We start from the raw sequence: 23824 nt of genomic DNA on the forward strand, positions 1-23824 counted from the left end.
TTTCTCCTCCACAGCCAATGGCAAAATATAGTTCAGGACAACTGGAAAGGACCCCCACTGGGAGAGAAAAAAGTATATAAGGCTCAGTTCCTACCCTTGAAGAACTCGTAGTCTTTACACCCTGCAGTGAGGAATCAAACCCTGGAGAATGAGATTCAGGAATTGTCCTAAACTAAGACTGCTTAGCATGGGCTCTGCACATAGTAGGTGCTTAATAAATGATAATTAAATTGAATGACATTTCCCCACCACTGTGAAACCTTGGTAATATCTACTCTGTGTCAGCCTGCTCAACTCTTTTGCCCAGGGCTTTGTCTCTAACAAGAGTCCCCCAAGTTGGGTAGTAGGGGTCAACTGGGAAAAAAGATAGGTGTCCTTCCTGGCATCAGCCTCCCAGCCCCAAATACTCTTTGTTTCCCCTAATAACTCATTCTAGATCTGCCTTTTGATCTAGATCTGCCTTTTGATTTTGGTTCTAATGAACCTCTTTGAGAATTCAGAACCACCTCCCTTCACCTCACCAGTCTTAGTATCCTAGGATTCAGAAAGCAAGTCCTCTCACCCATCCATCCTTTTTGTGACTTTCTCTGACTCTCTTTTTCAGAAGCTCTGGACATGATCTTCTCTGCTGCTCAGCATTCGAATGCAGCCATCACTGAGATGGTGAGCTGGAACCCTTCAGCTCTCAGCAGGGTGGGAGCCTCAAATCCTAAAGTTTTCAATTCCTTCTGATCCTCCCACTAGGGCTCCTTGCTCCCTAAAGCCCCTAATATCCCTGTACTGTGACTTTCCCCTCATTCCTGGACTTCCTCATCCCTGATTCACTCTGGATCTACTGGAACCGCTCATCCTGGAAGCTGCTATGTTCCTTGGATGCCTGTCATTCACTAACACACCCTCATTCCCTTATCCCTACCAATTAGCCCAGGAATAAGCATTTATTAAGCTCCCACTATGGGCCAGAGACTAAGCAAGGTGCTGGAGTTACCAAAGCAAAAGCAGGACAGCACTTACCCCCAGGGAATTTACATTCTATCAGAGGAAACAACTTGAAAATACAAAGTAATTTCTAGGGGGGAGCACTAGTAGTTGATGGGATCAGCAAAGACCTCTCAGGACCAGAGATGAAGCAGGCTCTTCACTTCTTGGCAGAGAGATGGACTCATAAAGAATGATTCATATATTTATTTGGACATGGCCATACAGGAATTTGTTCTGTTTGACTATGTGTATTTATTACAGTGGTTTTTCTTTTCTCTCCCCCTGCCCTGCCCCCCCCCCCCCCAGTAATGGGAGAAGAGGGAGAGAAAATTATTTTTTATTCATTGAAAAAATAAAATAGAGGCCACTAAGTGGCACACTGGATAGCACACTGGCCCTGGGGTCAGGAGGACCTGAGTTCAAATCCTACCTTATTGACATTCACAAGCTGCATGACCTTGGGCAAGTCACTTAATCCCAACTGCCTCCTTAAGGAAAAAGGAAATATAATTTAAATATAAACCCTCAAAAAAAAAAAAAGAACAGGCCCCATGTATGGGGTCCCATTTGTGCTCAGCTAGGAGTTCTACTTGCTAAGATGTGGAGGTGAGGAAGAAATGCATTCCAGACATGGAGACAGCCTGTGCAGTTATGGAAGAGGTTCTTACTCATACTCTCTTATATGTTCTGATATAGGCTACCCTTCTACAGGCAAACCTTCCTAAGTTAGATCTACGTCCTGTTGTTAAAAAGACACTTTTCAGACAAAATGTCTTGTTCAGCTCTCTTGTCTGCATGGTTCAGGGGTTCCCCACTCTAGAAGTCAGAGCGTTCTGGACCACTATGATCCAGATTCTCCCTAAGAACCAAGGGGCACAAAATAGACTGGATATATTTCATGGCCTTCCTGTTTTGCGTTTTCTCCTTCTCTCTCTCCCTCCCCAGGAGCGTCTACAGAACTTGTGGGATGTGTACCAGCGACTGGGCCTTGAGGATGATATTGTGGATCCCTCCAATGAACTGCTCCAGGAAGGCCCCATCCAGAAGATCTCTTTCAGACATAGCAGCACTATGGAGCGCTACTTGTTCCTGGTAGGGAGGGGGGCCCAAAGGAGTGAGGCTCTTTGTCACTGAGATATGGGACTGGGAAGGTCTTCCTGACTCAAAGTCCAGCATTCTAACCACTCTACTATATCTTTGATCAGGTACAGGGTAGACTAGGTCAGGGGCATGCTGGTGAATATTTAACAAGCAGCTCATCACGAAAAAAAATGTATGAAAGACACACTTAATCTGCATTTTTAATACTTTCTCCATCATTTTCTTAAGTCCAATATTTTTAAAAGTTCTATGGATTCAACTTTCTTAACTTCTATGGATTAAGTAGAATAATAAACCAAGCACTGATTTGCAGGTTTGCTGATTTCAGAGGTGTAAACGCTTACACAGAAAATTTAAAAATTGGCTCTTAGGAACCTATTTGATCCAACTCCAACACACCTCTGGACCAGGTGAACTCTGAAGTTCCTTCAAATTCCGTCACTTTGTAGAAGAACAGACAAACCCATCTTCTGTCTGGGCTGGGCTCACTATGTTCTTGCCAGGATGCAGGGGAAAGGTTGAGGAGATATCTACTGAGTTACTTCCAGTCCTGGGTTCCTTTGGTTTTGTATCATCCATGAGAATGTCAGAACAGGCCTCTGGATACTGTCTCTGCATTTAGGACTAGTCATAGGCCCTCTAATGCCCTCAAGAGGAAAGAATGAGCACAGGTAAATCTCTCTGGTGCTTCATCTCTTCACTTCTCAGCCCTCGGACCTTATTGAGAAGGGTCTTGGATCATAAAATTCAAAGACTTCTTTGACTGTTATGGTTGGAAAAACCTGGCACATGGAAGTGACATTTCAGTAAATGCCATCCTCATCATCGTGTAAGCTACAAGAGACAAGACCATCTCCCCATGGTCTTTTGATGAGAACATGTGCCCTAGGAGACCAAGGGGTGAATCTATTGGATTCCAAGGGAGAAGCCTTGGACCAAGTGCAGTCTACAGAGAATGAGCACTGAGCTGAGAACTTGAATTTAATCTGAGTTTGAGTCCTTGGCTCTGTCACTTACTGGGCAGCTAAGTGCTGAAGTGGATTGAGTGTAAGACCTAGAGTCAGGGGGACCTGAGTTTGAATCCTGCCTCAGATATCAACTATGTGACTTTAGAAAATCACTTGCTCTCCTTGCCTTAGTTTTCTCATCTGTAAAATGGGGATGATGATAACACCTCTCTCCCATAATGGTGATGAGGATCACATAAGACAATGTGTAAAATGTTTTGTAAACCTTAAAGTTCCATATAAAGACAGTTATTATGATTACTTGCACTCAGCATGAACTTTTAGATAAGTCACTTCAATTCTCTGGGCCTCATTTTCCTTATCTGTAAAAGAATGAGTGAGTTGAGTCATTTTTCAGTTGTGTCTGACTCTGTGAACTCATTTGGGGTTTTCTTAGCAAAGATACTGGAATGGGTTGCCATTTCCTTCTCCAGCTCATTTTGCAGATGAGGAAACTGAGGCAAACAGACAAACAGAGTGACTTGCCCAGGATCTTACAGCTAGCAAGTGTCTGATTCTCTTGACTCCAGGACTGGCACTGTATTCACTGTGCCACCTAGCTGCCCCCTTATCTATAAAGGAGGATTGTTAACACCCATACTGAGAGACACTGTGCTTTAGTGAATAGACAGCTGGCTTTGGAGTCAGGAATGTCTGAGTTCAAGTCTCATCTTTGACATATACTGACTGTGTGACCCTGGGCAAATATCTTAACCTCCCAAACCACTCCTCCCCTTCCCACGCTTTAAAACTATAAATTGAAAAACATTTGCATGATTTGCATTTGGGGAAGGGATTTCTGCACTAGAAGTTCCCTGTACTGGTGAAATAACAGATCCAGATTTTAAAGTGTGTATATATATGTGTGTGTGTGTATGTACCTATATATACATATACATGTATGTGTGTATATACACACACGGATGTGTATGTGTGTGTGTATAATACACACACATATTACCCATGTTATTTGGCTGTCATGAGACTCAAATGAGATAATATATGTAAACCTTTAACGTGCTATGTTCATGTTGACCATTATTATTTTGTTGGTGACCATATGTACTTTCCTCCATCAGTTCAACAATATGCTGCTGTACTGTATACCTAAGGTGATTCAGGTTGGGGCTCAGTTCCAGGTGAGGACACGAATAGAGGTGGCTGGAATGAAGGTGAGATTCTCTCTGGCCCCTCCACTCTATTGTATTGATTTCTTCTGTTATTATATTTTTTTTCCTCCCAAATATGCCCTTCCCTTTTCCCCTACCTTTTAACAAATATAAGACACATAGGAGTGGAATGTGACTAAATACATAGATGTGGCTTGTGGGTAGCATGGATAGGTATGATCTGAAATCTGATCTAAGCCCACCTGGTCTTTCCTCTTTTGTGGGGAATAGGAGAAAGGTTGTCCTGGCCCTTTCAGCAGCCTAAATGGGGAGGGGGCAGGTGAGCAGCAAGGTCCAGGACCTCTAAAACTGTGCAATCTGTCCTTCAATCTTGAAGAGAGAGATCGGTCTACATATTTCTATCTGCCACCTGCCTGATCTCTGGTCTAGGAGGTACAATAGGCTCAGAACAAAAGCGGCTTCTTGGATCAGTCTTGAGCGGGGAGAGCAGCCCCTAGCTTACACTTGTTAGTTTAGCCCCTTGCCGTCAAACAATGGTTATACCAAAGACCATCATAAGTAGAGATAGTAAGTAAGCCCACTTCTCTAAGCAAAACAGTAAAAAAAAAAAAAAAAGGCATCTAGAGACATTCCACAGATCAGAATATATCAGAGAATTTACAAAAGGGATAATGAGATCTTCAGTTGGAATTGAGATAAGATCTCAGCTCAAACCAGGAGAAAGATGATGATATCCCTAAGAAGAGGTCCACTCTCCATAGTCTCCCTGGAGACCAAGGAACATGATGGAATCAGTTCCAATACAAGTTTTTATATCAGAACTCCGATCTACCATTCAACTCTCTCTCTCTCTCTCTCTCTCTCTCTCTCTCTCTCTCTCTCTCTCTCTCTCTCTCTCTCTCTCTCTTTCTCTCTGTCTCTCTCTCTCTCTCTCTCACACACACACACACACACACACACACACACACACACACACACACACACACACACACACACACACACACACACCCTTCCAATAGGTCCTTTTGCCATGTCTGCCTAAAGAATTTTTGGAATTAACTCAAATCCCTCACCACAGATAACAGTGTTATGCTTAGCATTATTTTAGCCAATCAGGAGTAACATATCCCTCCCAATATACAGCAAGAAGTATAGGGCTGCCTTACCACAAAAATGTCCCTGGTTTGGACAGAAACAGAATTGTACAAAAATTTTTTTAAAAAGACAACTCCCCTCCCCCCCAAAAAACCAACCAACCTATCATCTGTATCTGACAGCACATGCAACATTCTATAACCACAGTCTTCCATGTCTGCAAAAAAGGAGAGTTTATTTTCTCAACTTCCCTCCAGCACATTTGCTTCATGAATAGGAGCACAGAATTTAAAGCTAGTGAGGAAGGTGCTCTAGCGGCAGAAAGGGATTAATCCCACTTAGTTCCTTGGGATCCTATCTAGCCCAGTCCTGGACAAACACAGAGAATAAGTTTTCCAAGGAAAAGAGATACAGTGTTCCATTGAAGAAGCAAAGGATTTACAAAAGGAATGAGGAGATCTGGGTTCAAATTCTGGCTTGTCACCTACATTAGCTATGGAATGCCATCTATGCTTTCACTCAATTATTGATAAAAAGTGTTCATTAGAACAGAGTCAAAGATAGCAGTACTCTGCTATGGAGTATTCTTCTTCAGCCATTTTTTAGTTGTCTGACTCTTACTGACCCCCTTTGGGGGTTTTGTTGGCAAAGATACTGGAGTGGCTTGCCATTTCCTTCTCCAGCTGATTTTACAGATGAGGAAATTGAGGCAAACAGGGTGAAGTGACTTGCCCAGGATCACACAACAAGTAAGCGTCTGAGGACAGATTTCAACTCAGAAATAGGAATTGGTTCCCAGCTAGTGCTCTATCCATTACACCACCAAGCTGACCCCAGGGGGATGCTACGTCAGGTGCAATGTATTCAATGGGTCTGTTCAGTTAAGGCTAAGCCCTGACTGATTTAATTATCTGCCAGTAGACACAATTATATCAAACCAAAGGCCTTTACTGAAAAAGGTACAATGAGACCAAGCAGCTGGTTGGCACAGTGGATGAAACAATTGGGCTTGAAAGCAGTAAGGCTCATCTTCATGAGTTCATTCACATTAGCTGTGTGACCCTGGGCAAGTCATTTCATCCTTTTTACCTCAGTTTCTTCATCTGTAAAATGAACTGGAGATGGAAATGGCAAACTATTCCAGTATCTTTGCCAAGAAAACCCCAAATGGGGTCACAAAGAGTCAGACGCAGCTGAACAACAACCAAAAATAAAATAGTGAGAATGGTAGTAGCAAAATATTCTCTCCTCTCCATAAATCTAGGGTACATATGTGCATACACATCAATGAAAAGAGCAGGTATATATAAAGCTAGCACTAGTGTAAACACTAACAGAGTGGTGCATACTTAATGATCACAGCTTCTCTTCTTAAATTCTCAGAAACTCCTTTAAAAATGAGTTCTAGAATTATTCAAGTCAAGTGCACTAGTCTACAAGTTTGAAGAATCTTTCTATTTTTCCCCTTTCTTGATAATCTGGACACGATTTCTTATCTCTAGTCCTGTGGCACCCATCTCATTCTCTGGGTTTTTTCAGATCTCACTGACAGTGGTTTGGCTACCAGATCTACAAATTATCTCAGTACTGAGGAATGGAGTTTGTTTGAGACTAGGGACTCAAACTCATTGAGAGGAGTTAGGTGCTTGCTTGCCATGGCCTCACTTACCTTGCATTTCCAATTCAAATAGACCACTTTTGGTCTATCTTTCCCAGTTAAATCTTTCTCTTAGGCAGAAAAAAAGGAAGAAAAATAGGAGTTGAGTAGTTTCGCTTTTTCTCCATTATCCATCATCACTATTACCCTAAACAACGAGCTATCTCTTATTTGACCTTCCTTTTGGCTCCCAGCATAGCTTATAAAAAGTCCCCTCCTCCTTTATCAGGGTAGTTAGGTGACACAGTGGATAGAATGCAAGGCCTGGAGTCAGGAAGACCAGCCTCAGACACTTACTAGCTGTGTGACCCTGGGCAAGTCACTTAACCTTGTTTGCTTCAGTTTCCTCTACCCTATTGTGTCACCTAGCTGCCTTTTTTTTTGGGGTGATATTCATGTGATATTACCTGTCCTTGCTCCCATCTTCTTCTCATGTCTTTAAAAAAGTCTAAGTTATTTGAACTGTCCATCTCCATCAGTGTCTCTAGAAAGTCTTCCTTATCAGAATCATTAACCTAGTTAGAATTTCATTGTTGAGAGCATACAACCTCTCAAGTCAACATTTCCTATAGAATCTTAAGCCATGGAGTCCTATTTATTTTTTCTCCCAACTCTCCACTCTCCTCAAATTTAGGGGAGTTCATATATGATTGATTCACCATGTATGATGGTGTGGTCACTTCCTTCCAAGGTTTTGGTTGTTTCTACTTAGGTCAGAACCAAATCCTGTCATCACTTCCTCAACCTTTTGAAGTGATCAACCACTTTGATTTTAGCAAAGAGCTCTAGCGGATAGCAAAGCAGTAGCTTCAACTACCTTATCTCCTCACCATGTATCCCTGAGTGCATGGTGCCTTTTTCTTGTTTGTTTACTTATTTTTTATCTTAAGTGAATGAATGTCTAGAGATCAAGTTATGACCATGTGAACTTCAAAAGATTAGAAGAGCCATAATACATCTCCTTAGCAACTGGAGTGGTAACAGAGACAAATTTATCAGCTGGCAGTAGTAGCTGAGTTTGGTGAAGCCCTAGACTTATGAAGCAACCTTTGTGACAGCCCAACAGTGGATTGAGATGGCAACTGAGATGCCAAGTCCTTCAATTACAGATTCCAAGCATACCCTGGCTGATTTTTCCTTCCAAGGTTCTGAAAATTTTCTGGCCTTGAGGAGGAACTAAGCACTGCCTTTTGATGACCAGCCATCTCAGAATCTACCAGATATAGAAGTCTTTGCACATTTAGGGTTAGGATAAGAGTTAGAGCTGAAGGTCTTTAGGGTTAGGGTCTTGTAACAGATATGGCTGGGAGAATATAATGTCACCTATGAACAAGTTTCTTACTTAACTGGGTCAGCTCCTTCCAGGATGCAATGTCTCAGCTGCCAGGTCAATCTTCTGTTCGGATAGGTCACATCTCAAGACTGATTCCTCATCAGATTCAGTCACTGACTCCGTCAGCTACAGTGTTCTCTGCTACTCACTTCAGTAGCTGAGGGGATCCTTCATAGCTCTTCTTACCTTTTGACGTTCACAAGGTCACAACCTGAGTTATTCCATCTGTGGATACTCATTCACCTAAGATTAGAAAATAAGTAAGCAGCACAAAGAGAAGCCATGGATTTAGGGAGAGTTGTAGCCAGGTGAGGTGAGAAGAGCAGCTGAATCCATTGCCCTTTCCTCCACCCAGAGGCTCATAATAATCCTCCTCACCAGTTTCAATCCAATGCATGCAATGCTGGGGAAGGAAGCAAAGGAAGGAAGCAAGTATTTAATGTTAATAGAAGCTACCCCAGAATAATAAATGTAAAAAGATCCAAAGGATGAACATAGCCATCCATTTTATACAAAGTTCTTGTTCTTCTAGCTGCAAAGCCAACCAGAAAATTCATTGTCAACACATAGCCCTAGCCACTCAGTGATTCATGGCTAAAAGAAGGCAACTAGGTTGCACAGTGGATAGACAAAAGGACTAGAGTCAGGAAAACCTGAGTTCAAATCTTTCCTCAAACACTTAGGAGCTATATGACAAGTCATATTATTGCTATCTGCCTCCATTTCCTCAACTGTAAAATGGGAATGATAATAGCACCTACCTCTCAGGGTTATTGTGAGGATCAAATGAGATATATTTGTGAAGTGCTTAGCACAGTACCTGGTACATAGTAAATATTTAATAAAGGCTTGTTTCTTTCATTTTCTTTCTTCCCTAATGTTCCATGAATTGAAACTGGATAGAGATTATTATGCATGCTTTGAATACTCCACCAGGCAAATTTGCACGTGTTCTAAGGACCCCCATTTTGCCATTTTGCTCTGAAATTGCGAATTTGCTCCATTTATTGCCCAAACTTTGCATATCTATACATAAGACTCTGAAGCTGTGAATTCTTTCTAAATATTATCCCCTTTCTGAATATTATTTTACAGCCAAAGATGTAGAAATCAGAGATGTGTCATGTGTGAGGGATAGCAAGTAGATTATTAGCATGTCCCGATTGTGGAGGATATGGAGGGAAAGAGAGAGTAAGGGTCAAGTGGATGGAATTGTGGACCTGGAGTCAGGGAGACTCATCTTCTGAGTTTAAATCCAGCCTCAAGTATGTACTAACTGTGTGACTTGGATAAGTCACACAATCCTATTTGCCTCCATTTCTTCATCAGTAAAATGAGTTAAAGAAGGAAATGGAGAGTCAGTCTAGTATCTTTTCCAAGAAAACCCCAGATGGGGTCATCGAAGGTTGGACACAGTTGAACAACAACAAAACTTCAGAAGATTCTAAACGTAGGCAGGTGCCATGTTGCAAAGAGCTTTAAATGCCAAGCAAAGGAGTTTATGTTTAATCCTAGAAGGATTTATTGAATAGGAGTTTATTGAATAGGAAAGTGACATGGTCAGACCTATGTTCTAGTGATATCATTTTTTGCAGTTGAGCAGAGGATGGATTAGAGAGGAGACAAATTGGAGGCAGTGAGACCAAATAGGAAGCTATTATAATAATCCAAGGGAGCAGGGATGGGTGCCTAAGCTATAATGATGATGTTTCCTGTAAGTGAAAAGAAGGGGATATAGGCAAGATTTTGTGGTGATGAAAATGACAAGATTTAGAGACAAATTATCTGTGTGGAGTGAGAGAGTGAGGATATAAGGATGACAAGGAAGTTATGAACGTGGATGACTTAAAGGCTCCTGGTGACTTCAAAAATAATAGGGAAGTACAGAAAAAAGGATGAGTTTAGGGGGAAAGGTTAATAAGCTGTACTGGAAAGTGCTGAGTTTGAGATACCTGTGGGACATTTCATACTCAGTTAGAAATGTCTAGTCCGTATTTGGTGATGTGGAACTCCAGCTTGAAACAGAGGGTAGGCATTACACACAGTAACGGTGACGCTGTGCGATGACTGACTTTCACAAGACTTAGCTCTTCTCAGCGGTGCAAGGATCTAAGACAATTTCAAAAGACTCATGTTGGAAAATACTATCCACATCCAGAAAAAGAACTATGGAGTCTGAATGCAAATAGAAATTTGACCTCCTTTTCTTTTGTTCTGTTTTGTTTTGTTTTTCTTTCTCATGATTCCTCTCATTGGATCTAATTCTTCTTTACAATATGACTAAGGTGAAAATATGTTTAATAAGAATGTATATGTAGAGCCTATATCAGATTGCATACTGTCTTGGAGATGGGAGAGCAGAGGGTGGTTGGGAAAACTTAAAACTCAAAAGCTTATGAAAGTAAATGTTGAAAACTAAAAACTAGTTAATTAATTAATAATTAAAAGGTACATGATAATCAAGGAGGTCACTAAATGAGAGAAGAGGGACCAGGATACATGCACAATTAGTGGATGTGACTTGGATGATGATCCCTCTAAGGAGAACGAGAAGGAGCAAACAGATAGGAGTACAAAGAGAGGGCAGCATCACAAACCCCAGAGAGAATAGAATTTGCAGGAAGAGAGGGTGATCAGCAATGTTAAGGTAGGACAAAGAGGTCAAGAATGCTATAGAAAGGTCAAGAAGAATGAGCGCTGAGAAAACGCTATTAGATTTAGCGATGAAGAAATCATTTGGTAGCTTTAAGAAGAATTGTTTCTGTTGAATGATAAGGTTAGAATCCAATATTTAGAAGAGTAAAAGGAGAGAAAGTGGAAGGACTGGGTGTAGATGGCTTTTTGAAGGAGTTTGGCTAAGAAAAGGAAGAGAGTTATAGGATGATAACTAGTGGATCTAATCTGGATTTTTAAGGATGAGACAAGACTTGGATCTTTCACTTTTTCATTTAACAGGTACACTGACTTGCATTTGGGTATGTAGTTGTTATTGGACACACTGGAAGAAACCCAAGCACAGCACATTCTCTGTACGTCAATGGATCATTTCCCTTGCCTTTCTTACTTGTTTTCACACCAAGATCCCCATTTCTCTCTTTTGCTGTAAACTGTCTCTGGCAAACCGCTTATTCCCCGTACCTTTTCACTACTTAAAATGGTCTGTCTGAGTTTCTAAATAAGAATTTTATAAATAGCTTTTCCATCCTTTTCTCAGTTTTCCTCCTTTCTTCTGCTAGCCCCACTCACTGGATTTTCAGTTCCTAGATTATAACAATAATAGTTTTACCTTAAAGAGTAAGTCGCCTCAGCTCTTATCTTGGTGATCTACAGATATCCAACCTCTGGTCAATTTTTGCCTTTGCCTTTCTCTCTTCTCCTCTCAGGGATTAATCAGAAAGGAAGCAATGTGAAGTATTGGATATAGCCCTGGTTGTAGAGTTAGGAAGACTTGGGTTTGAATCCTACCTTAGGGAGATTTAGTGATTGTGTAACCCTAGGCAAGTCACTGAACCTATTATAAATCCTTATTTGTAAAAGAGGGAATATGGCATAATAGAGTTGTTACCAGGACCAAATGAGATGATGAGGCTCTCAAAGGGTGTGTGAGGTAAGAGGCCACATCAGTAAGTCAACAAACATTTATTAAGCTTCTACTATGGGCCAGGCACCATGCTAAGTTCTGGAGATACAAAGAAAGGCAAAAGACACTCCCAGTTCTTATGGAGCTCACGATCTAATAGAGAAGACAGCATGCAAACAACTGTCAAAACAAGTTATAGACAGGATAAATTGGAGATAATCCACAGAGGGAAGGAAGAATTAAGGAGGATTGGGAAAGGCTTCCTTTAAAAGAAGGTGGGATTTTAGCTGGGACTTGAAGGAAGCCAGGAAAGCCAGGAGGTAGAGATGAGGAGGGAGAACATTCCAGGCATGTGGGGGGACAGTCAGTGAAAATGCCCAGTGTTTTATGAATTGCATGGAACTTACGTTTGCAGTCTCTTATGAATACAGCATTATCCTGGGAAGTGAATATAACACACACTTGAAATTCCATGTAAAATCTCCCAACTTTGCTCTTCCTCACAGTAAAAAATACCTTGACATAAACAAAAATTTTGAGAAACATTGTGGTAATATATGCAAAAGTGCTTTGCAGACTTTAAAATGATATATAATGTAAGTTATTATTTATGCCCTGCCTGTCTTACCACCTCCTGTCAAAATAAAACCATGTGCATTTATAAAAAAAGGAATTTTAAAAGCTGCCTTGTTGCATCCTAGGTAGCTGCCAACTCTCCTACCCCAGGCCTGGCACTTTACCTAAGCCCCTAAACTACCCCTTTGTGCCAGACCCAACACACAGTGAGTCCCAGTCAAACCATGTTGACTCCTAATTAGATGGAGAGCATCAGGAGCAGAACCTATTGGCTACTGTTGGAAGCCTGGAGCTGGCACCAAAAGGGCATCTCAGACTGGCATTTTCTGGGCATTGCTCCGCCTGCCTATTCTTGGAAAGGCTGTAAATTATTATCTGAAAGCTTATCTGCCCTCAATTTGGCTCAGGCTTTTCTTTTTCAAGTCAACCCTCAGCCTTCTGGGGAATGAAGCATTACCTCTTCCAGTGAACACAGAGTCACTACCCAGGGCCTACATTCTTAGACATGCCCAGGAATACATACAAGGTCATATTGTGCAGGTGAGCATAAGAGAACATTTTCAGGAATGCATTATAATGCAATAAACGTTTCGTAAGTCCCTACTATGTGCCAGGCACTGTACTTAATACTGAGGATACAAATAAGAAAAAGATGGCTCCTGCCCTCAAGAAGCTTATAATCTAATGGGGTAGACAAAGCACAAAAGGGAACTAGAAAGTGGGGATGGGACAATGTCTGCACGATGGGGTTGTGATGATAGTGGAGAGAAATACGAAGAGTTCAGCAAGTGGGACGTGAAGAATTTGCTGGGCTTTTGAGCACTTTTCATATGAAGGCTCTGGGAGGAGATTTTGATTTCTCTCTCCAACCCTCCAAACAGAAGAGCAGAGTCTACTGAGGGTTCTGAGGAAGCTTGGGGACCAAAGCCAAAAGCAATGCCTCTCATGACCCTGGATGAGGAATGTATCTCTGGATTATGGACGCTATCTTTGTGTGTGTGTGTGTGTGTGTGTGTGTGTGTGTGTGTGTGTGTATGAGAGCTACTCATACATGTATATCATGTATATAATATATATCCTATATAAATATATGATATATGTCACATATAAATATATTGCATTATATATTATATTGATATATAGAAACATATGTCATGTATGTGTTATATATCATGTAGGTATATATCTGCACATATGTGATATACATGCACACATACATGTATGGTGGGGGAAACACTCTTATTCTCTATATGAAGCTTGACATTCCTCCCACAGTGGTCCATAGACAGCCAGCCCTGTGTCTAGGAGGACTTTGCCATTTCTCTTCCAATCTAAACCTCAAAAGAAGTTAGAGGAAAAGCTGGACCTCTGGAAAGGAAGAGGGAGTAGTATCTTAAGCCAGTGGAAGTCAGGGGATAGAGGTACAGAGAAGGTCCCACCCTCACCCAAGGTCTAACTGTCTCTCCCAGGGTCTGCCTCTGATGCTACCTCTCAACTACTACCTCCCCCAACCTCTCATTCAATGGAACCTGTCCCAGGTTTTCAATTGATTCCAATTTGATCATGTGTCTATGTAATTAGTGTGTGAGTTGGGATATGTTGGCTGTGTGTATCTCAGAACATCTCTACATGTGTCTCTTCCCAAGTCTGTTCCATGTGTTATGTATTTTTCTTGGTGCCTATGCTTGCACATGTCTCTGAGTGTGTTCTAAATGTCTGTCTCAGTAGAGATGACCATGGAAATGCTTGCAGGTGCGTGTGTCTCTGAAAATCCCTCCCTGCATGTTGGTCTCTGTGGGTGTCTCTGAGCCCACTGGTTCCCCTAAACCTATGCATATCTATGGGTGTACTTGTGCGTGCAAATACATTATCCTTTCCTGGAGAGGATACCAGTTGTCAAACAGAAGGAAAGGGGATAATCCCAATGTCAACTGTTCATCTGAGAAGATGTGTCTCAAAAAATATCAGAATTAGGAAAGGCCTTAGAACATGGCATGTCAGAGCATAGAACAGGGATGTCAGAGCTGGGAGAGACTTTAGAGCATGGCATGTTCTAGAACATAGAATAGGGATGTCAGAGCTGGGAGAGGACTTAGAACACAGAACATCAGATCAGAGAACAGGATATCAGAGTTGGGAGGGACCCAGAAAACCATGTATTCCTGTATCTTCATTGGCTCAAGAGCCTGTGCCTGTGGTTTGGAACCAAAACAGTGAAGTCATCCAGGGAGAGGTGGTCTCCTCCTCCTCCACCAGGCTTTACCACCCTGGTCCCTGATCCCTGCCCTCCTCCCCTTCTTTTCCGGAGGGAAGTATCATGTGTGGTCTTGTTGTCTGTACTGTAATTTCCAAGGGCAGCATTTCTCAGACTAATTTGGCCACAAGAAATTCTTGGACTTGAAATATATTGATGGAACCCATAAATGCTTGTGGGGAGGGGCTGAGAAAATGGAATACTCAGCCATAAAGAGAAGCTAGGGAAGTGCTGGAACAAAATAAGTGAAATTTAAGCCTATTTTCATGCCAAAAAATGTTGCCACATATAATAAATATATTTGATCCATGTGTAATTTGTTCTAGGAGAAGATTTTAATGCTAGCAATATTTTCTCTTCCAGAGAAAATATCACAGTAACCCTGTGGATAAAGTGTTGGCCTTGCATTCAGGAAGACCTGAGTTCAAACCCTGCCTCAGAGATGTGTTAGCTGTGTGACCCTGAATAAGTCACTTACCTTCTGTTTGCCTAAGTTTCCTCATCTGTAAAATGGGGATAATAATAACACCTACCTCCCAGGGTTGATGTGAAGATCAAATGAAATAACATGTAAAGCGTATGGCAAATCTTCAGGTGTTATATGAATGCTAGATTTTATTATTTCTCCAAAAGGGAAAATATCACTAGCATATTTCTCACAGGCCCACATGCTCACATTGCCCCAAACCACCAGGTTTCAAAGGAACATTTGGGAAGTTTGTTAGATCCCCTCACAGCAGCAACTTTCAGAGGTAGGTACTATTATTATCCTTGTTTGACAGTTGAGGAAACTGAGGCAAACAATGGATAAATGACTTGCCCAGGGTCACACAGTTAGTAAGTGTCTGAGGCTGGATTTGAACTCAGGAAAATGAGTCTTGCTGATTCCAGGCTCTATCCACCCCAGCGCCACCTAGCTTCTCCCCTTCTCATAAGGAGAGCTGTGCAAAAGTGAAAGGGGTTGCCTCTTCTTGGAGGTCTCTAAGCAGAGGCTGGATACCCACTGTCAGGAAGATTGTAGGGGAGATTCTATTCTGCATGGAATTGGACCACATTCCCGTTGACGTCCCTTCCAACTCAGAAATGTGATTCTGACTTCTACATGTGCATTTGTCCAGCAGTAGACTGGATAGCAGCAACCACTTCTTCTCCAAGTTGCATGCTGCCTGCCTCCTCCTCTTTTGTGAACATGCTCGGCCAAGGCCAAACTTGATATGACCCAATGCACCATTGGGGTTCCTTGCTGTTACTCCTGAATGATTCTTCTTACCTTCTAGGTCCGGGAACTGAATGATGTGGAGTTTCCTCACTCTTTCTTGGTGTCTGGGAAACAGAGGACCCTGGAACTACAAGCCCAGTAAGGCATCTTGAATGTACCCTACAAGGCACAGAGGTGGGGAGCAGACAGGATGCCTGTGGGGTCAGGTGAGGGTGGTGCTGGGGAAATGGAGTCTGACTTTCCTTAATGGATATGTCCTATTTTGGGGCAGGTCTCAGGAAGAAATGAACTCCTGGATCCAGGTAACCTTACCCTTACCCAGGGTAGGAGCTAGGGAGCGGGGAGGAGAAGGTGGTCACAGCTTCAACAGACAGAACCTCATTCCAGCTTTTCTTCCTGCCATCTCCAGCTCACAAACATAACCACTTCTCTCCCCCCACCCCCACTCCAGGAACCTTGTTCTCCCCCTGCCAAGTGAATTGAGCTGAAGTCTCTGACTGTGCTTGTCCCAACTCCCTTCCCTGTGCCAGGGTTACCCACCCAGGGACAACCAGCTAAATGAGCAAGATGGGCATTTTCATTCATCCAATCAGTGGATAGCCCTTCCCACTGAAAATGATCTCCCCTTTACCCATTAACTTCGGCCTCCTAGCATCTCTATTTATACATGCATTAGCACATTTTGTTTTAGGGCAGAACTACTTTCATCTGTGTATCCATTGTATTTAGCACATAGTAGGTGCTTAACAAATGCTTGGGGATTCATTGATGCCCTTGCTACCACCAGCACCATAAAATGGGAAACTCCTTGAGGACAGAAACTGTCATTTTTTTATCTGTATATACCTGGTGTCCCACCTATGGTAGACACTTAATAAATGCTTGTTGAATTTGTATCATTAGTGCCTACTACAGTCCCTGGCACATTAAGAGCCTATAGCAAACCACAATTAGGCACTGAGGAAGAGAGAAAAATAAATAAGAGACATAGTCCTTGCCTTCAAGGGACTTAATGTTTGACTAGAAAGATATGGGATAGGCACATCAACTTATCAGAAAGTATATTAAGTCCCTCCTAGGCACTAATGATACAAATATAAAGAATAAGTGAGTCCCTGACCTCAAGGAGCATATACTCTATCAGGGAGGATAATAACAGTATAAGTACTAACTAGGGAGATATGGCACAGATGCACCAATCAATCCATCAATAATAATTTATTTTAGAGCCAGGCCTGGAGTCAGGAAGACTCATCTTCCTGAGTTCAAATCTGGGGTTAGACACTTACTAGCTGTGTGGCCCTGGACAAGTCACTTCACCCTGTTTGCCTCAGTTTCCTCATCTATAAAATGATCTGGAGAAGGAAATGGCAAACCACTCCAATGCCATTGTCAAGAAAATCGCACATGGGATCATGAATAGTAGAACATGACTGAAACATGACTGAATAACAACACTGTGGGCCAGATACTTTTTACTGGGAGTACAAATACAAAGAACTACAAAGTCCCTGCCCTAAAGGATCATATATTCTACCAGGAAGAATAGTTAATAGTATAAACAGAGCATGATAAATGCCCCTTTTATCTAGTGTGGCATATAAGCACTAAAGGAGTCAACTGGGGTGATCAAGGAAGGCTTCCTGGAGGAGGTAATTTGAGATGGAGCTTGAATGAGAGGGTGGATTTAGAGAGGCTAAAAGAAATGGGAGGAGCCTTTGAGGCTTCCTTTTACTATTCTCTGCAACTTTCCTAGACCTGCGTTGGCGGGGCATTGAGTAGACAAATCAACCTGACCTTTCTTCCCACATAGAGGTCTTTATGCCCAGGGTAGATATTAGCTAGTGAATTCATCTTTCAGGCCATTGAAATTTCCCAGGTTATTGTGTGATTCTATGGCCAGGGAAGGAAGAAAGGTAGATCTGACATGCTGGGAGACCCAGGGTCCTCGGATAGGGGAAACTGGCCACTACAATTAATAAAGCATTCTTCCTGTACCCAGGCTTGCCAACGGGCCATTGACCAAATTGGGAAGCGGCATGAAACCTTCAAAGCTGCCATCCAGGGGCCTGAGGGAGACATGGAGGAGCACCAGGTAAATGCACTGAACCCTGCCACCCCGCCTCCCAAGAACACCTCCTATTCCTCTGCTGTGGCCAGGCGTGCCTCACACACAGCAGAGTCACCTGGGTAGTAGAGGAAGTTCCATACTCCCACTTGTCCCCCCCCACAAAAAAAATCTTCCCTGCATCTGAAATGTCGTGTTTCCAATTTATTTCTTTAGGATCTTTTCCCTGCAAATAAATTCTGAGTAAGAGAGCCCACTCCAGTGAGGGGTTAGTGACAGAGCAGAGGTAGGCAGGATAACAGTGAGAAAAGTACTGAATGAGGCAGCTAGGTAGTGCAGTGGTCAGAACGAGAGACCTGGAGTCAGAAAGACCTGAGTTTCAAATCCCACCATAAACACTTGCTACCCAATGAAGTTATTCCACATCTACTTCAGTCTCTGTAAAGTAGGGATAGAGCCGCTAGGGGGAGCCATGGTGCCTGGAGTCAGGAAGATTCACCTTCAAATCCAACCTCAGACACTTACTAGCTGTGTGACCCTGGGCAAGTCACTTCTCCCTGTTTGCCTTGGTTTTCTCATCTGTATCTCTACCAACAAAGCCCCCAATGGGGTCACGAAGTGTAGGACACGACTGACATGATGGCACAACAAAAGTACAGATAACACAAGAGCACCTACTTCCCAGGGTTGTTATGAGAATAAAATAGGATAGTATTAGTAAAGGGCTTTGTGAACCTTAAAGCGTGATCTAAATGCTAGTTAGAACAATAAGAGCTACTATTGATTCCCAGGCTTGCTGCTCAATTCTTGGGCAAATCTCTTTCCTTCTCTCAGACTCAGTTTTCTCATCTGTAAAATGAGGTGGAGGCGTCAGATAAAATAATCCTAAAGGTGCCTTATAAGATCTATAACAGAAGCTTTTCATCGGGGGGGGGTGAACTTTCCCTTTGTTTTGGTACTTTGATAACTATTTCAATAGAATTTTTTTCCTTTGCCTATTTTATATTATATTTCTATAAATATATTTTATTTTAGTATATATTTTATATTTATGTATTATGTTTCTATATTTTTCCTTTGCCTTTATTTTATTGTATGCATTTAAAAACATTATTCTGAGAAAGGAGTCCATAAGCTTCAGCAGACTGCCAAAGAGATCCAAAGTTGAAGAACTCCTGCTCTGAAGCACATGGATGCTGGGGGGGAAACCTGAGGTCTTGAGGTCTCGTGTGGCCCTCTAGGTCCTCAAGTGTGACCCTTTGAATTGGATTCAGTCAAAGGGCTGCACATGAGGACCTAGAAGGCCAGGCCTCGAGGCTGCAAGTTCCCCACTCCTGATGTAGGATAAGGGAAACAGTAGCCCAAGGGTTGCTGGAGGAGAAGGGAGACTAGCTATAAAGGACAGGGCACAGGAAGGGAAGGAGGGGGTCACTGAGGAAAGACTTTGCCTGCTTTGCAGCTGCAGCCCCAGGAGGACTTGGCTAAGGAAGGGTCTTTGGGGAGAAGGCAGATGTTTGGGGGTGGTACGAGGCTAGGAAGACTAAGTCAAAGGGACAGAGATGGAGAATGAAGAAAAAGAGTGAGTGAGACAGCTCCTGGGAAGAAGACAATGTTCTCCAGTGGACAGAGCCCAAGACTGGGAACCTGGAGGCCTGGGTTCTCATCCTGGCTTTCCTTCTAACTTGTGTGACCAGGGCTAAGTCACTTTCCCTCCGTAGTCCTCAGTTTCCTCATTTGTCAAGAGGAGATGATATTAATACCATACCCAACTACTTCTCAGAGTTGCTCTAAACCTGAATATTTCAGATAGCGTCTGAGAAAATAGGAATTGATAAATAATTGCAAGGATGGGATATGGACATTGGGAAAAAGGTCAGGAAGATTTTAAACCTCCACCCCTTTTGCTCAGTTGAAGTCTGAAGAGCTGGGCATCCGAGCTCCCCAGTGGGTCCGTGACAAGATGGTGACCATGTGCATGCGCTGCAAGACGCCCTTCAATGCCCTCACCCGAAGACGACACCATTGCCGGGCATGTGGCTATGTGAGCGGCACCTCTCCTCTTTCCTTCCTTTCCTTATCTTCATCACCTTCCTCTTTCCCTTACCTATTCCTTCCCTTTCTCAAACATCTGTCTCTTTCAGTCAATCAACAAACATTTATTGAGAGCTTGCTTACCATGTATTCAGCACTGTGATAGGCACAGAGAGGAATACAGAAAGCCATAACTAGAGTAGGGCCATCAAGGCTTTGTCCCAAGTCACTGAAATTTAGAGGGTTCAAACACTGAAGCAGCTAGAAGTGACTATAGTCACTAATTCCTCTCTCCCATTCAACCAAATATATCCTAATTGCTTATATTATTTTTCAATCATGAATTACAAAAATGATTTCTGTAATGTTTTGTGCTACTTTCCACAGGCAAGAGGACATTTGTAAGCTCTTAATAAACACTTATTGACTTGATTTAGCTTCCTGCCCAAGGGTCCAAAAGTGCTACTTATAGCTCTGGGGGATATAAAAGTAGTAGACATGGCCCTAGTCCTATTTCCTTCCTCTTCTTTTCTTTTGTCCTCCCATCCTTTGTTGACTTCTTTTCTCCTCATTATCTTTGACTACGCCTCTCTCTTGGGATCCAGTCCCAGGGCTCCTGATCTTTTTTCTCTACACTCACTCTTTGGGGACTTCACTTATTTTATGACTTCAGACAATGACACATTTGTCAACATTGCCCCCATTTTTAGTTGGGGGGACCTAGACCTCAGCTGGAAGTGACTTCCATGTTTGTAAGCTTTCCCATAATAGAAAGAAAGCAATGCCCATTTGCCCCATTCCTGGGCTAGGAAGGCACCGATGTCGGCGTCTTGGACAGAGCTACCGCTGCCCTCCCCTCGTTTTAGCTCTGTACTTGGAAGAGGGTGAAAAGGGCAGTCAGTATAGATAGATACCTTTTTGTTTCTCCCTGCCTGTCCTTCCTCTTCTCCTGTCTCTTTCTTTCACCCTGAACTGCCCCCAGTTCATAGCTGCATACGTCCATCCAGTCTCAGGCTGGGTCAGTGCTTGCATTACCCCTGACCCTGACTCCCAACTCTCCTGCAGGTGGTATGTGCTAAGTGTTCTGATTACAGAGCGAGGATGAAATACGACGACAATCGGTTCAGCCGGGTCTGCCTCGAGTGTTATGTTTTCCTTACTGGAAACCTACTGCCAGAGGACAAGGAAGATAAGAAGAGAGGAATCCTTGAGGTGAGGATGGGGTGAGGATACCCTCCAATGCCACACTGCTCATTTCTCACCTCCATTGTACCCTACCTCTCTCCTCTGGCACATCTTCCACCTATCAATTGCCACCCTCCCCTCCACTTCTCTTTCCCTGTCCTAGCCACAACAGATACCATTTTCAGACCAAATAAACATTATCACCACGGGAATGGATCCAAACTAAGCCTATCTCCTCTTCCTCCTCTTGGTCTGGGATTCTCTGCCTAGTCTATCTCTGGGCAGTTAGGTTCAGGCTTGGAGTGAGGAAGAGCACTCCAATCGTGAGTTCAATTGTGGTCTCAGACACTTACTATCCATGTCATCCTGGATAAGTCACTTAACCCTGTTTGCCTCAGTTTCCCCATATAAAAAATTATCTGGAGAAAGAAATGGTAAACCACTCTAGTATCTTTGCCAAGAAACCCCAAATGGGGTCACAAAGAGTTGGATCCAACTGAGCAGCAAGGAACATTTCTGGGCTTCCTTTGTCTCCTTCCTCAAAAAGCTCCAGGGGTCTTCCCCTCCCTGATTGATTCTTTTGTGAAGGCAGCCTAGGCCACCTTTTACCTCAATTCATACCTAGCCTTAATCACTGAATGACTGTTTTCTCAGACAAATCAAGACCTGGGAAAGACCTTAGCTTAAAAAGGCCAAGGCCTCCCACTGTATTACCAGTCACACCGGCCTGTGTCTTGTCGCTGGACTCTAATGACTCTGGGGGAAGGAGTGAGGCTGATGACTCTGCACAGCCCTGCCTCACTTAAATCCAATTCACTTGAGAGTCATCCCCCTCCTGCTGCCATGGGCCCTCTTTGAGAATGAAGAAACAACATCAATCTTCAAAACCCTAGCCCAGCCCCCAGCTCCCAGGACTGGTCTTAGTGTAGAGCCTGCCTCAGGGAGACTCAGAGTCCGCTTCAGGGTTTATGTCTCCAGAGTCCAGAATGAATCCAGAATCCAAGAATTTCTGAGCTGTCAGGGGCCTTGCCCATCAATTCATCCAACTCCCTGGTCTTACGGAAGAGGATATTAGGGCCCATGTTTTCAGATAATCTGGAAGAAAATTGAATTTTAGTTTCTGATTGAATTTACTCTTGATTTGGACTTAGAATAAAATAAGAAAGGTGGTACCCCACCCCAGTGCACACATGCCACCCTGATGTCAACCTGCAAAGACAGAACTGATGAACCCTCACCCACATTACGAGGAACTGAATAAATCAAACCAAGCCTCAGTTCTTACACCCCCAGACTTCCCTGACTTCCCACATTCTTTCTCTCTCTTCCTTCTTACCTTCCTTCCTCCCTCCTTTCCTTTTTCTTCTCTCTCCATCTCTCTGTATCTTTCTGTCTCTTTTCTTTTTGTCTCTTCCTTCCTTCCTTCCTTTTTTCTTCCTTCCTTTCTTCCTTCCTTCCTTCCTTTTTTCTTCCTTCCTTTCTTCTTTCCTTCCTTCTGAGAGAGTAAGCAATTTTCCCAAAACTGCTCATAGTGCCGGAGACAAGATTCAAACCAAGTGTCTCCTGGCTCTGGATCCAACCAATGCCCCACACTATCATGCTGTCATCCCTGTTCCCTTCCTCTACCTGACCCTTGTGCCCTGGATGCTCCAGCTTGTTAACGTTCTGCATTGCACCCCAACTGTGACCGGGAGTCTTCTGTCACTTTCTTCCAGTATCTTGTCATCTCTACCCAATTCCATGAAATGGCAGGGCTGCCCTGGTGTTCAATTCTTGCTGCCCCAATGTAAAGCATATATACACATATTATGATGCAATTCGTTTATTAAGTGTTTCCTGTGTTTCTAAGGTGATGTGCTAGCCACTAAGGGAGACAGAGATGGAAAGTGACCTAATTCCTGCCTTCAAGAAGAATCTGACTGAGGGCAGAGAGCTATAACACAAACAAATATGTGGTGAGGTTGAGTGGAAGGGGATAAGGGAGTGGTTCAAAGCGTTCTAACCCTTCCTGGTCTATCTCCTGGCCCCAGCTCCCTCCCTCTTCAAGACTCTCCTGTCCCACTCTCCAACGGGAACAGAAAAGGCTGGAGGCATGTGCTTTAATTCTGACCCCTCTGCTATTATCAGCTTCCCATATTGCTAATGTCAAAATATCCTCCCGACTTCCAGGGATGGGTATTATGATCTAGTGTAGTAGATCTGGGAGTTAGGGAGATTTGGGTTCAAGTGCTGACAAATGCTGACTTATGACCCTGTGACCCTGGGCAAATCAGTCAACTTCTCACTGGCCCTACTCGTTCTGAGAATTCTCTAAGGCTATAAGTTCAGAGCAGCATCTAATCTATCAGTCAGTCAGCTATCATCTATGAAGCACCTACTATGTGCCCAGCACTGTGCTAAGTGCTAGAGATACCAAGACCAAAAAACAATCCCTGCTCTTAAGGAACTCGCAATCTGATGAACTTGTGCTGGTGTTGAACAGGGAACACTCCCTAACTGAACTGAAAGCTCAGATCTGGACCCCAAATCTGGACTAGACAGAGCTCAGGAGAAACTAAGACCCTAGGAGGGGTGTTCTGCATGTCTTCTCCCTTTCCTCCACTAGAG

The 23824-nt window shown here is 43.0% G+C and overlaps 1 protein-coding gene across 4 annotated transcripts in view; it reads left to right on the top strand.

Annotated features, from left to right (window-relative positions):
- The window catches only part of FGD2 (FYVE, RhoGEF and PH domain containing 2), a 46743-nt gene that overhangs the window by 21409 nt on the left and 1510 nt on the right, over positions 1-23824 (top strand). For all 4 annotated transcript variants that reach the window (XM_072641961.1, XM_072641962.1, XM_072641963.1 and 1 more), the window contains 8 exons: positions 605-663; positions 1927-2073; positions 4169-4261; positions 15992-16071; positions 16205-16235; positions 17936-18028; positions 19911-20042; positions 21098-21244. In XM_072641961.1, coding sequence (XP_072498062.1) covers positions 605-663; positions 1927-2073; positions 4169-4261; positions 15992-16071; positions 16205-16235; positions 17936-18028; positions 19911-20042; positions 21098-21244 — 782 coding nt within the window. The remainder of the gene's footprint in view (positions 1-604; positions 664-1926; positions 2074-4168; positions 4262-15991; positions 16072-16204; positions 16236-17935; positions 18029-19910; positions 20043-21097; positions 21245-23824) is intronic.

Source organism: Notamacropus eugenii, chromosome 2 (genome assembly GCF_028372415.1).
Source record: "Notamacropus eugenii isolate mMacEug1 chromosome 2, mMacEug1.pri_v2, whole genome shotgun sequence".
Classification (NCBI taxonomy): domain Eukaryota; kingdom Metazoa; phylum Chordata; class Mammalia; order Diprotodontia; family Macropodidae; genus Notamacropus; species Notamacropus eugenii.